The sequence below is a fragment of the Corvus brachyrhynchos genome, unplaced genomic scaffold (assembly GCF_000691975.1).
Source record: "Corvus brachyrhynchos isolate BGI_N302 unplaced genomic scaffold, ASM69197v1 scaffold346, whole genome shotgun sequence".
In the NCBI taxonomy this organism is placed as follows: domain Eukaryota; kingdom Metazoa; phylum Chordata; class Aves; order Passeriformes; family Corvidae; genus Corvus; species Corvus brachyrhynchos.
The window spans coordinates 6,048,199-6,062,657 of NW_008238644.1; the positions used below are offsets into that span (position 1 = coordinate 6,048,199).

Here is a 14,459-nt window from a genome sequence, read left to right on the forward strand (position 1 = left end):
GGTTTCTGCTCTTTGCACAGCCACAGGAACAGCCTGTAGGCTCCATCTGTGAAATATCTACCCCTGCAGTTCTCTGCTGTGGGGGAATGTGTGGTGATGTTCTGTACATCAGTCACGAAGCTCTTGTGCAGCCAAATTCAGCCATAACACACAGCTGCAGCTCTGCTCAGCTGCAGTGGGACATGTGCTGTCTGATTTTAGGTGGGATTTTAGTGTGCTGGGCTGGCTTTCCATGGCAAGTTTGCATCTCCAGCTTTGGGAAGTGAACCTGAGCTTTAAGAGCCAAGCCACCATGTCTTGCATGTCTAGAATGAGATTGGGTTCTATGATTTCTGCAGTTTATAGAGCAAAGCTGCTGTTCCTGTGCTTTCAGACCTGCACAAGGCATTGGAACCAAACCTGTGCAGCAGCAGAGCAGAAATCCTAAAATAAATAGTAACCCTGAGAACTTCAACAAAAAATGTAGCGCCCTCTGCTTTCACAACTAAGCTTTTCCTCATTGTCCAGAGAGAAACATGAGTGGAAACTCCTTATGTATCCTGGACATTTGGCAGCTGTCCCTTCTCTACACACACAGCTCATCTGCAGACAAACTCTTCCCTGACATGAGCAAAGGAACCACAGCTTTGCCTCACTGTTTATTTATGGAATTCTCTTTTTGTTGCTCACTTCCATTGACTCGTGTCAGACAATTCCGTGGATGCTCCAGCTTCCAATTTGCCAGGTATTAAAGTTGTCACTGGAGACAGGGAGAAGCTTGAAAGTATCTGTTGAACTTGGCCCCAAATCTGCATGTCTCTGAGTTATTAGGGTTTGGTTTGGCCACACAACGGGAAATTTTCAGCCCCCTGCAGACTCCCAGCAAGTGTTCCTGTTGGGTTCCTGCCCCGTGGGTCAGGAGATCGGATATCTGGGAATAACTCCGCCTGTTGCCGAAATCAGGCTGGGCTTTGAAGGACTCCTAAATGCTGCCATCTCCTATCTGCTCCAAGCACAGAAAGCTGATGAATTAGGTCCGAAGGAAGTTGTGTCATTTGCTATCTAATGGCAGACCAAAATGCAATTAACTTCCAGTGCTATTCCTTTAATCGAAAGGCATTTCCTAATGAAAGCTCTCCAAGGGGCTTTGCATTTTTCCCTTTCATGGTTCTGCCACTGACATTGGCTCTGCTCTGCATGTGCAGATGCTGCTCCAGGGGATGAGGCTGCAGCACCCCTTTTTCACCTGCCCTTGGCATCTCAGAAGCTGCCTCAGCCCCTCAGAGCTCAGCCTTGCCTGGGACATGGTGCTTGGGGCTCCAGGGCACACCAAAAGCCCCTTTATGGCCCAGGCCACTTGGACTGCCCTGTGTAAGGCAGAGACCTTCTCCCTGAGCCCCCCAATAAACACTCTCTGACTGGAGGGGTTAGATTTGATTAATCACAGTTCTGCAGCTCCACAAGTTACTAATGCTTATATAATTAAACCATTTCAATAAAAGCTGGGTTCAGTGCCTCTCCTGGGCTGGCACTGTGCTGCCCACGAGGTGTTTCCTCACTGCTTTGCCTCTGCCTGACCCCCCAGTGCTGTGGGAGCCCATCAGAGATGCTCAGTGGGGATAAATCTGCTCCGAGCTGGGACAGTCCCAGCCCAGGCTCCCTTGTCAGTGCTGCCACCACAGCACAGCACTGAGGATTGAGGTGGGAATTCCACAACATTCAGCTGGAATTCAGCTGCCCACGGACCCCAAATTGTCACATTTTGCAGTGACCACCCTGAGAACTCATTTGTCCTTGCACAAGGTGTCCTGTCTAGGGACCCAGCCTGAATATTAAGCAATCTTCCACAAACTTTTTAGTTTTCTGAAGGTGCCAAAGTTGTTTAGAAGATACCACAGAGGAAATCCTGCAGTAGCTTGAAGCCCTGAGTGACCTACTGAGACTTTTTCCTCCTACTGCACAAACCAGAGATTTTGGAGGTAGAAAAATACTGAAATCATCAAAGAGCTGGGAAACCATTAGTGGAGCTGTTTATTTTATGTGAGAGGGAGCCAGTTTCTGTTAATCTCAATTTTGGTGTCAATGACTTGAAGAGGAGTGTGGAGAAAGAGGGATGGCTGCAGGAAAATCACCCTGAGCAGGGAGGGATTCCAGCCCCAAGTGCAGCACTCACTCCAGAGCAGCTCCTACTGCTCTGCAATTAGAAACCCAAGTATTTTGCCCTGAGTGGGAAAAACTAATAGACTTTTCTGTCCATGTAGGAAACCTGGCCGTGTTCAGAAGCTGTGTTTAGGGAAAGCTGAGAAATTGGGCTGATTGCTGCCAAGTAGGGCAGTTTGTCTCATGACTACATCTCCTAATAACATGTAGGAGCTTCAGGGCTTTGTAGGAGCTTTCAAAGGTGTTTAATGAGGCTCAGAGTAAGAGTGGTTATTTTTTTTTATTCTAATTTTTCTGCAATTAAAGAAATAAAAGGGTTATTTTTTTCCTTCTGGTAGCAATGACTGATTCACAGTTTGCTTTAATACATTTTAAACTGAGTGCTGTGCAGTAGGAATTTCGTCCTGGGCTCCCCTCTGGCAGTCCCAGTGCATCAGCAGTCTGCTGGCAAGGAGAACTCGAGGGGTTGGGCTCAGGGGTTCATTATTTGGAACCACTTTTAAACACAAATTGCAGGTAACAAAGTTTGCCCAAGCCAAAGCCACCCTCATGTCCCCTCACATTTGTGACCAGGCTGCTCAGCTGTGCCTGTCCAAAAGCAGTGGGATGGAAAACACTGCAGTCAAATCCACTGGCTCTCACAATTCCCTTCTAGTCCTTGCTACTGTAAGCACAGAGCTTAATCCTTGAAAAAAATCCTTGAAAAAAAAGTGGTTTACATAAGTCCTGAGTAGCTACTCATTCCAAATTCTAGTTTGGAGAGCTCAGATCAGGTCATAGTGCAAGGTGCTGCATGACACAACAATAAATGTATTTATTATCTTCTGAACTCCATTCTGCCCTGGAGCAAACATGTTTCCATGCCTCATTTCTCTGAGAAGGTGCAAAAGGATTCCAGCCCAATCCTGGCTGTATTTCTTTTGTGCACTTTGTGTTTGGACATGTCTGCCTTCTGTTCCGAGCAAAATCCAGCATTTCAGTATTCCTCACTTGCCTTAGGCCCAGCTTGGCTTTGGCAAAGGCAGAGCCCTCAGTGATGGGATGTGGATGCAGCATCCAGAGCCCAGAGCGGATCAGCTGAGCCTCAGCTGATCTTGTGGGCCTGGGCCAGAACCAGATCAGGGATTTCTGAGCAACAGAGGATAATTGGATTTGGGGGGAGAAGGGGAAGGGCTGGGGGAGGACAACTGAGCAGATATCAAACCTTTTGTCATCTTAAACAATAACTTGATTATAGAGTCTCTGGGAGAATTTTAAAGCAGTGCTTGGCAGTAGCCTGATAATATTGTGAGATGGAACCTGACACCAGAGTCATCCCATCATTAAATCCCTCTGTGCTCCCTGTGCTTCCCTGAATGCTGATTCCAGTGTTGTTATCCCAGTCTATCTTTCCATCTCTCACTGCAGCTGCTGCTGTGACTTTCTACTTCAGCAGCAGAAAATGCTCAGAACTTTCCTGCTCTATTTTAGCAGCAGGGAATGCTCAGACCTGCTCAGTCCAGCCTAACAGTGAGCCCAGGCCCAGAGTATCAGATTCATCCTCACTAAACTCTTGACACTGACACTCCATGGTGTGTGCTGTTGGCAAATTTTAAACTCAACAGAGGAATGAATGCAGGATAAATAAACAGTGAGATTTTGGCAAAAATAATAAATGCAGCCACCCTGGTTTAGAAAACATGGTAAGCCTTTGAACAGTTTTGTTTTAGAAAAGAAAGACTTTGAAAAGGATCCAGGGTAAATGTTTTTGATAGAGAGAGATACACAATTAACAAGGGTGACTTCATCTTCCCTGTTAAACCCACACTCCCTTCTGACCTCTCTAGATTATTCCACAGGCCTTGGAGCCTTGTTTGTCCACTTATCAGTGCAGGAGCACCCAGGGGTGTCCTGTCCTCAAACGAGAGGGCTTTGGGGTGCCCTGCACTGTTAAAGCTGCTCTTTGTGCCTGTGAGGATCTGCAAGATTCCAAAAAAAAGGCAGTTGACAAAAAAGCTTCCTCAGCTGGACTCCAAACATTCAGGGAAGGATGTGGCCAAGGAAAACCACACCTCTGTCTGTGCCATGGGAGCCAGGGCCTGCGAACCAGGAGACAATGAGCACAGCTTGCTGCAGGCTCTGCTGGGATGGTCTGTCAGGGTCTGCCTGGCACAGAAAGGCTCAGGAATCTCATGCTGGATGGAATCCCTCTGGAAGTGTTGACTGGAAGTGGGGAGAGCCCAGATGGTGGGGTCAGGCAGGGATTCAGTGACCCCCACAGAGCCTCACATTCACTCCCAGTGGGCCTGATAGCAGTTCAGAGGGTTTTCCTGGAAGTCTCTAAAGAACAGGCTGTTATGGAACTTTTGTGTTTCTACATCTGGCTGGATGCTGATTTTTCAGATTTTCAGGAGAAAGCCTAGAAGGGGCAGAGAGGGAACCTTCCTCTGCCAACTCTTTATCCAAACAGGAGAAGTGCAATAGAGAAAAGCTGTCAGGGGTGAGTGACAGACATCCTCAGAGGGATAAATCCCACCAGGGAGGCTGCAGTGTGCGTGTTGGATTTGTGTCAATGTGACATCATGCAGGAAAGAGGTGAATCAGCCCAGGTAAAGCAGCACAGAAATGCAGCTCCTGCCATTTGAGCTCCTGTTTTTAGAGCTGGTGCCATTTGGTCTCCATAGCAATGGATTGTGCTGGCAGGAATGCTCTGGATGTGTGCAGGGGATAAAAACATGGAACTGGATTGGGATCTCTGCTAATCCCACCAGGTCCAGCCCTACCAGGACAATACTGCTGGGCAGCACCATTCCTGAGGCCTCACCCCTATCCAGCACAGTCCATCGCTTTCCAGTGCTCCTCTTAGTGTCGCCCACCTTTCCTTCTGAAACCTTCTCCCTTTTCCTCCTCCCCTGCCTTCAGGGAAATTGTGGCTTTTGAGACCTGAAAAGACAAGGCAAACCCCTTCCACCTGCTTTTCTCTCTGAGTGAGAGTCAACCCCTCCAAAACACTGCCACACTCTGACCATGCCCTCTCCTGGGAGCTCTCCCACAATATCCAGAAGGGCACCAGGCTTCCTCTCATCCCTCATTTCTCTTGAATGCAGAAAAAGGCTGACTTGCTGTAGAACAAGCAGCTGCTCTGCTGGGAAAGGTCATGGAGTTCGTCAGTGTAGAGAAAACTCATGCAAATCTCAGCAGACTTCTGAGGAAACCCTAGGCAAGTCAGTAATTAGCTTAATTAACTGAATAGACAAGGAATTTGTTGCTACAGAATAATTTCTTTTTTAATATTTTGGGCAGCTATTCTTTGAAATTCTGCATGTTGACATCTGAATCTGTGAAAGGGGTTACTGTTGTTAGGAAGGTGGAGAAGGCCTTTTTCACTACTGGGTCACCTCTCTGCCTGTGTGGTTGTTACTGAAATACAAAGAACTGTGAGCAAAAAGCTAAAAATCTGCTTTTAATCTTCTGTATTGTACTATGAATGGATAAAAAACCAGCAAACCCCATCCCAGCCTCTGTTTGTAAACCAGGTGTGAACAATACAACCCCAGGATCATGGAGGTGGTGCGATTTAGGGAATTCTCTGCAGGACTGTCTCAGAGTGATGATAAAGCAAATGTAGCAGGCAGGGTTCTGGTACAGGCACTGCTTTGCAGAGCTTGGGCTGCTCTTTACTATGCACAAGCCTTTCAACTCTACTCACATCCCAGCTGCAAAGGTGCCATTCCTTCTGTCTGAGTTAAATATACACACTGGTATGATTACAGTCAGCTTTTGGGTTAATAAATCAAGTTCTTCAAACTTCACTCCATCACTGAGAGAGAACACTGGGGAGGCAGTGAACAAACAGCTAAACTAGACCTGTATAGTCTCATTTTTTCCTCCTATCATTCTCCATTTGCAGAATCTGCTGCCCCTTGATCTTAAAACACATTAGCCAAGCTCTTCTGGTTATGGGGCTGAAAGTCAGAGTTCCTCTCCTCTCAGCTTGCCTGGATATCCAGAGGTTTCCTTTTGGCATCAGAAACAAAATTGCAAATTTCAAAAGCATTCCTCTGAATGGAAGAACTGTCTGAAAAAGAAATCCCCCAAAGTACTCACGCCAGAGCCATGATCCCATAGGGCCAGGAACGGATTTCCAACCTCTTGGGGCTTTTAATCTCATCCGACGTCAGCACCATCCCACTGTCTGACTCCTGAGGAGCAAAAGGGAGGGAACATCAGGGATATCTGGAACCTGTGCTGGGACTGGTGTAGGAGCTCTCAATCCTTCAGGATATGCTCTTATCAAGGCCTGTGTTACCAATTTTTATCCAAGTGTTCCTGATAATGCTGCTCTGGAGCCTGGGAATGTTTCCCTTGTTTTTATGGCATTAAGGTTTTGGATCTGCATTTCCAAAGAGCACCCTTAAAATGAACATATCAAAAAATAATTTGACATTTTCAAATTTGAAACTGATATTAAGCGTGACATATGGGCACCATGTTCGTAGGATAGCTGAGATATGAATAGACTGAGATTCATAAAGAATATATCCAATAATTCTGGCTGGGCTCCTCCGAGGAAAAGCTCCCTGAATACCTGCTGGAAGTCCACAAATGGAAACACTGGGGTTTGAAGGAAGTGGAAGTTCAGCAGCATTTTGTAAATGCAAGTGCTTTGCAAAGACAGATGGCCCTGGCCTATATGGGTTTTTTAATGAGCTGTCCAACAAAACTGTCTTGATTAAAGTTGGGGTTGTGCTTGTGCTGCACTTAAAGCTGAGTCTCGAGGCTGCAGTTAAACTTTGTGCTGAGTTTATACACATACACAGACATCACTGTCCTCATTTGAAGTAATTTACTAATATTAAATGGTCTGGGGCTTTCTTTGCATTTGAAATATTTTGTAATGCTGGAAAGCTACACATCTATGCATTTGTCAGAACCAAGACAGCAAAAGCCAACATAGAAATGAAACTCTACTTAGTCTTATTTTACCAGTCAAACTGATCAAGATATAAAAAATAATCTCATCAAACAATAAATAACAAGCAAAAGCCTTTTCATACATGCTCTGGTCATCTATCAGTTGTTAATAAGGTCAGTTTATAAACGAGTTTATAAAGTATAAAGCAAAATCCTGAATTAATGAGGTCTGTCAAACCCTCAGGAAAACCCAGCTTGTCTCCGGAATTTATCTTGACTGTTTCCTTTTTAAACACTCGGTCTAGGAACAGTTTATCTGAGGGCTGCTCTGCATTTTGCTTACACCTCTCTGGTAAAAGAATCTCCACAGAGATGGCAGATAATTGCACAATGGCAGGAAGGTGTGGTGGAGCACTTGGAGAGCTCCAGGCAGCTCTTTGAAATAATGACCTAATGACTATTCAGGGTGGATAATTAAGAAAAACTTCAATAACCCAAGTGCACTTACTTTGTCCAAAAGCAGATCACACACTGATTTTGCTTTAAAAGATCCTTGTTGAAACATCACGTTTATTTCTGATTTCTTGAGGTATTATCACCCTTTTGGGAAACTTTTCCCCCCCTCATGTAAAGGCTTATTTGAAAATGCCACGAACAGGGAGCACTTAGGCAGGTAATGCTCGTGCTGGCAGCAATAATCTCTTACTGAGACTGGATTGATCTAGCAAACGTCTTTGTGTGATTCACAGGGACAGATTTTATCCTGCAAGAGGGAAGATGCAGGAACCAGGGAAACTTCTAAGCCTTCTAATCCCTGAGATGCACTGATAAAGAGGCAGAAATTCCATCTGGCGAAATGCGAGGCAATAATGGGCCTCAGTTTGTGCTCAGCAGAGAACAAATGAGAAATGAGGCTGTGTTTGTCAAGGACATGAAGTATTTCCAGGACAAGTTGGAGCTGGAGACTTTGAGCTTTCCCAAGGGAGCTGCTCTGAGGAATGGCTCTGTCCAAGAGGGACTCTCAGCTGGAGCCTTTCTTTCAGCTTCTCCTCACCACCTGAGGCTTCTCCTCCTGTGTCAGGAGGATTCCTCAGGGATTCAGGCTTCTTCCCTAAATTTTGAACCCCCTGGAGCATTTGTGCATTGCAAAGGTCCCTCCTTAGGGGCACAGAAGGTGCCATTGAGGCAGCAGGTGGGGACAGCACATGGAGCTGCAGCGAGGGGCTGCCTGAACCACCGAGGGAATTCAGGAGATTCTTGCAGATTTTTTTAAATAAGAAAACCCAACCCATAATTTCAGTGGAAGCCAACATGCAGAGCCTTCATTCTGTAACAAAACAAGCCTTTGTTTTCCCCTGGAGGGAAATTAAACCCTTTAACACTCTCCCACCCTGCAATGGCATTAAACTAGCAATAAATAAATTCACTTGCAGTGAGGAAAATCCAAGGTTAAAGTAATTTGTGTGAATCAAGACCAGGAGCTTGAATCTTGGTCTTGTCTACCCAGAACTGAACACCTTCACCCCCACCAAGTGAGTGACTGTCAGCCAGCCAGAAGGTGTTCTGGACACATTTCCCTCAAAGAGCTTCATTTCAATGAGCTGCCACTTTCTTGTGGTGCAAAAATATCTTGAAATATGTAATATAAAGCCCTTTAGCCTGATCAAAGCCAGGGCAATCACACGTGAGCTTCTCTTTAAATAATTTGTTAAGAGAAATGCAGGTCCTTCTTTGTTGTCACACAGCCCCAGGTGTGAGATGCCAGGACCAAATCTCCTGTCTGATTTAAAGCTCTCTGCTACCAAACAGATTTCAAAAGCTCTAATGAGTGTTTCTGGCACTGGTGACGAGTGATCTGTGAACCTGCTGGGGAAGGATGCAGTCACCTCACTTACCTCATGCATCACTTTCTCCTTTTCCACCGGCACCTCATCAAATGTCTTCACACTCAGGGGTCTCTTCTTGCTGTTGTTGCTGAAAGCAGGGAAGTTGAGGGGTCAGCATAAAACGCAGGCAGATGCTGCACCAGCTGTAGCTCAGTTACATCCTCACACAGCCCAGTTTCCTGGACCACAGCTCTTTTTTCACCTCTTGTATCTTAACCAACACCGTGATAAATTTGTCTGATTCTTTCACCAGCCATATTAAGAGAGGCCACCAGACAGTGAAATGTTTCTTGCTGCCCCACCCCTGTATCTGTTTTTCTCACCCAGTTTCCACTGCACTCCAGCGATTCACTCCGTTGTTCAGGTTTTCTTCCACAGGGCAGGTTTTGCAGTTGGATTCTCCGTCTGGACACAAGGTGATGTTCAGTGGAATATAGTCTTTGCCATCCTATGAAATGAGTAACAGAAAAGAGCACAGAGCTGCTGAAGTTCATTTTGTGCTGCATCTGAAATGTGAGAGGTTATTGTATCCTACAGAGCTTTGTGCCGAGCAAGGACTAGATTGTGTTTCAACTTAACTCTGTGATGCTTGTTCAAGGTGATTATGATGTTCCTCACACCCTGTAGAAGTCATGGAAGTCAGAATTCACACTTCATCCAAGAATTACTGTGCAGGAGGCTTTGGTAGGAAACTGGGGCACTTTGGGAACCCTGTGATGTGGGGTGGCTGAACATGGCCTCAGATCTTCCAGTCCTGGTCAGAAGCAATTGCCCATGTACAGACTGCTTGGTTTTGTTCAACTTCAGGGGCTTGGGAAGAGCCAGAGCTTAAAATGGGAGCCTGAAAGGATTTAATTTCTTGTCCTTCCCAGGAATTGATGCTGCACATGGTAATGAGCTCTGCATTGTCATTACCCCCCTGCAGCAATCCTCAGGAATGACTCTGCCTTTAGCTCCTGAAACTATTTGTCCAAATTTCCCTGTGCTTCTTTTTTTTTTGTTTGTTTTTAATTTTGAGAAGCAGTTAAGTGCCCTATTCCCTTATCATGATTTTTATGTCTCCTTAATTTACTTTGGTTATAGAATCAAACTCACAAGCTCTTCATATTGCAGACTGGGCCCTCTTCAACTGAGCTCCACTAAATTTGTTTACAAACAGGAAGGAGCTGGAGGAGAGTGTTTAATTTCTTCTTCAATTAAATTGACAATTGCATAACTGGTCTGGTTGTTCTTACTGAAGAAGAAAACAACTGGTTTAACTATTATGAAATTAATAATGATAAGATAGAATTTCTGTGCTTTAAGCTGCATAACTGTAAAGCTCCTAAGAGCACTGGTGAACATAAACTTGGAAAATGAGAGACAAAGGAGGTGGAGAAAATCAGAAGTAAAATTAACATTTGAGTAGTTAACACTGTCATTACTCATCCCAGCAGGCATTTTCCTTGTGAGCTCTGGTAGGAAGTGAAATCTCTCATTAGTGCTCAATAACCTTCACCCCTGCACAGGCTCACACGTGTCCACTGCATTTATTAAAGACAGGCTGGCCCTGCTGTACCTGCTGCACGTTGGCCTGAAGAAGATCCCCCAGGCGCTCCACAAGCTCGGTGAAAGTTGGCCTCTCCGTGGGGACTCCATGCCAGCAATCCAGCATTGTCTGGTAGCTGGAGAAAAAAAACCCCAGGGATTAGGGATGGGAAAGGACAGGAGCTTCTCTTCCAAACTGTTTCATTCCACTGCTGCTTGGTTTGGTCAGTCTTTGGATTAAGACCAGTTCAGATCTCCACATGCTGAAATTCTCTTTTAGTTTCCATGTGGGATGCTTTTTGCTTCCATATTGCTGCCTCAGCTGAGCCTGCAGGCTTTTGGTTTTCACCTAACTCAGAGTCTGGCTGCTGGGCCCTGCTGATATTGCTGACATAAGTCCTGGTTATGGATACTGGGTTTCTGTCACAGAATCTGAAGTCTGAGCTCCATGAACTACCACTGACATGGGGCATCTGATCATCTTCTTGTTGGCAAAGGTCAGGCTGGCTTGGGCTGTCCTTAGCATTAGTCTGTGCTGTCAGACACCCAAAATATACCCAACCACAGCTTTACTGAAAATAAAATACACAGCTGTGGTCTCCTTCCCCCTCCCCACTTAAACACAATCTCTTTTGTGAGATGTATCAGCTCCCAACACAAGCCAGCAGCTCTTACACTTCAGGAGTGGAATACTCTGGAGATCTCATCCGAGTCCCTTCCTTGAGCCGCCGGCAGAAATCCTCATCTATCTGCACTCCAGGGTACGGAGAGGCACCTGGTGGGAGAAATGAGAGGGCTTCAGCAGGGCACAGTCCCTGTTCCCCAGCCTAGGGAACTGGTGATCTCTGCTGAGCATTCGAGGTTTCCCAGAGTCTGGCAGTAACAGGAGCTCGAGAGAAGAAGGAGTTGCAGTCACTCACAGTTCACATTTTTTGTTTGGAAACCTGTTACAGACTCACTGTGTCTTTAGAGATTTCAGTCACGCTGTCTCCTCTGCATTTGGGATACAGTCAGGACCACTCCAAGGTAAAACAGGGCAGAGGAGAAATGAACTTTATTAGTTTAAGACTTTAAAGTATCTCTTGGTCAGTGGTAGAAAAGTTCCAGCTCATTCAATGGGTTACTTGGTGCTTTCCAAACTGTTACCCTGCCAGTATCCTGCACTAAGGGGATACACATGGAGTGAGTAATTCCTGCTCATCCTTCATTGCCTTCGAACCCCTGTGAGCAAGTGCAGAGGAGGCTGTGGGCACTCCTGCCAAGGACCATCAGAACCTCGGTTCAACCCCAGGTGTGGAATTGCAACCAACTACTGAATATGCATTATCCATTCCTACAGGGAAAACTCCCTTGACAGTGACCTTCCAGCTTTTCAGCCTTGTTTTCTTTCCTGACTGTGCGTTCAATGCTGTTTACCTTGAGTGCCACTCAAGTGTTGGCTGAACCCTGGGAGGACAGATCGTGGCAACTGGAATTGTTTTGCAGAGATTGAAGGCTGTGAAGGGCTGGGAGCTTTGTGTTAACTCCCACAAAAGTTTGGGAGAGTGCTCTGGCATCTGAGTAATGCAGAGCTCACAGGTAAAATTCAGGAGAAGTCTGAGCTGAAGTTTGAAATGTTACCGAACCTACTGTGGATAAAACTAAAACTTCTAACTTCCCTCCCTCCCTCCTAAGCAAAGGCTTCCTGTGCAGCACAACCCTTGTCTTGGACATTTTGTCATCCCAGAGGCTGGATGATGAATTTGGAAACAATTTAATCAAGTTTTAACATAGGGGATTGAACGGAATCTGTATCCAGCCCTCGAGGAATCTGTGTATGATTTACTGTCTGTAACAATCCTGCTTATTTCCTGCAATTTTTCCCCCCATTTGGGAACACCATCATGTGCTGTGCACTTGGGGGCACAACAAGAACAGCAGAAATCTTTTGGATAAAGCAGTGAAGAGGGGGCCAAAATGTGGCTGCTTCGAGAATTATTCTACTCTGTGAACCTGGGAGGCGAGATCCCAGCACTGCCTGAGAGGGCATCTCAGCACAAATGGGCTCCCAGGCCATCCAGAGCCCAGGGATGCTTATCCACGGCACATCTGAATTCCTTGGATGTGCAAGTCCCAGAGCACAGGACTGACAGTGTTCCCTGGAGCTGTGGAAGCTGGAGATAGGCAGTACCATCATTTCTACTTTATACCTGGATTTTCTTTCCCGGTCTTGCCTTTGGCCTGTCACTGTGCTCAGAATAACCTGGTAATTAACTGCTCATCTCACGGATGGAGAATTCCACTTGATCTCGCAAGCTGAGGTCTCTCTCTTTGGTGACATTACAGATCAGATCAACTGCAGGGTGTTGGTGAGAGCAAATACAGGGAAGGCAAAGAGTAACAGTGATAGGACAAGGAGTAATGGGACAAACTGGGAGAAGGGACACTTCAGTTAAATATTAGCATGAAATATTTTACTGTGGGGTGGCGAGGCCCTGGCACGAGTTGCCCAGGGAGGTTGTGGATGCCCCAACCCTGGCAAAACCACATTGGATAAAGCCTTGAGCAACCTCATTTAGTGCCCACGGCAGAAGAGATTTGGACTAGATGATCTTCAAGGTCCATTCCAACTCCTTAACATTCCACGATTCTATGATTCATTTTGGATTGCAGGATCTTTTGGTAGTTTATATTTTGGCTGGTGCTGGCCTCCTACCAGCTGGAGGCAGCTCAGATCATAAAAGCAAGGAACTCTCCCTTTCCCACTTCCACCCAGCACTGTCTTTATCCAGACTATGGGATAAGTCTAACAACTTGGGTTTGGAATGCTGAGACAGCTTGGGAGAAGTGTAGGCTGGAACATATGGTGTAAGGCCTACACATGATGTTCTCCTTAGGGGAAATCTCCTCCAAAACGCTCAAAGATGTGGCATGCATTGGATATGGGAGCCCTCTTTTGATCTTGGTTTAATTTTAGTGGGATAATGAGATGCTGATGTTACTACCAGGCCCTGCTTGTTTACATAATTATCTCTGATTGCTTTTGGAACAGTGCACATTGAAATTCCAGGAGACACCGACATTCTGTACCAGAAGTGATTTCAGGATGTGCTGCTGGCACTACCTGACACGAGGTGCACTGACCCCATTTGAATAATTTAAAGCTCATTGCAAACTCAGCCCCAGATGGAAATTAATATTCCCTCAAGTCCTGATCTCCCTGTGTATCACCAAAGCAGATCCAGGCTGCCAGCCTTTCTGCAGGCAGCCTATTGTCCTTCACTCAGCTTCTGACCCCGCAAGGACCCAAACTAAACTCTGCATTTTCCTAATCAGTATTTTTCCATTTTTTAGAGGGTGTCAGTCTGTGGGACCCAGTGAGAACAGCAGCTGTAAATGGGAGCCAAAACACACCCTGTGGCAACGACAAATAACTTCCATCCCGTGGCTCTCAATGATCTGTAAAACTTTTATATGAGAGAATTCAATCAGTGACACAAATCCTTAATTAAATATTTATCGTTTGAGCTGCAGATGTGAGCAGTGCCAAACCACAGGCATGCCTGGATGAGCTGGATGAAAAACCCTCTCAGAGAAAATGACTGATTTTGAGCCCGTGCCACCGACTGAAAAAGCAGTTTGTGATCTACGTCACACCCAGGCAGAGGCTGCTGCACGGGTGGCAGCCCCTGCAGCGATTTGGGAGAGTCTAAACTCAGAAGGGGACAGTGCCAAGCAAACACTTCCATTAAGAAAGGGGCTAAAAGAAGCCAGATAAAATGTTTTTTAGAAACAGATTAAAATAGAGATTAATTTTAGTGACTGGATTTTAATTTGTATTTGTGTTCAGTACTAAAGGCCATCTGTTAAACTCTGTCAGGACCTTTGGGAATGATACCCAGTTTGTTCCTGCAGTGCCCCTTGGATTTATCAGCATTCCATTCCCTTGCTCCCAGTGGAGAGCCTGTCCCCCCGAGTGTGTCTCTAGATGCTGATGCTAAAGCCTCTTCCTGAAGCATCTGGGGAAACTGGGGC

General features: G+C 45.9%; 1 protein-coding gene across 3 annotated transcripts in view; it reads right to left on the reverse strand.

The window, feature by feature from the left end:
* Positions 1-14,459, reverse strand: part of LOC103617932 (vascular endothelial growth factor receptor kdr-like) — a 122,827-nt gene that overhangs the window by 8,454 nt on the left and 99,914 nt on the right. For 2 of the 3 annotated variants that reach the window (XM_017737570.1, XM_008636283.2), the window contains exons 25-29: positions 11,121-11,220; positions 10,477-10,582; positions 9,242-9,366; positions 8,928-9,006; positions 6,226-6,320 (exon numbers count right to left, since the gene is read on the reverse strand). In XM_017737570.1, coding sequence (XP_017593059.1) covers positions 6,226-6,320; positions 8,928-9,006; positions 9,242-9,366; positions 10,477-10,582; positions 11,121-11,220 — 505 coding nt within the window. The remainder of the gene's footprint in view (positions 1-6,225; positions 6,321-8,927; positions 9,007-9,241; positions 9,367-10,476; positions 10,583-11,120; positions 11,221-14,459) is intronic. The other variant, XM_017737571.1, reaches the window with a different exon arrangement.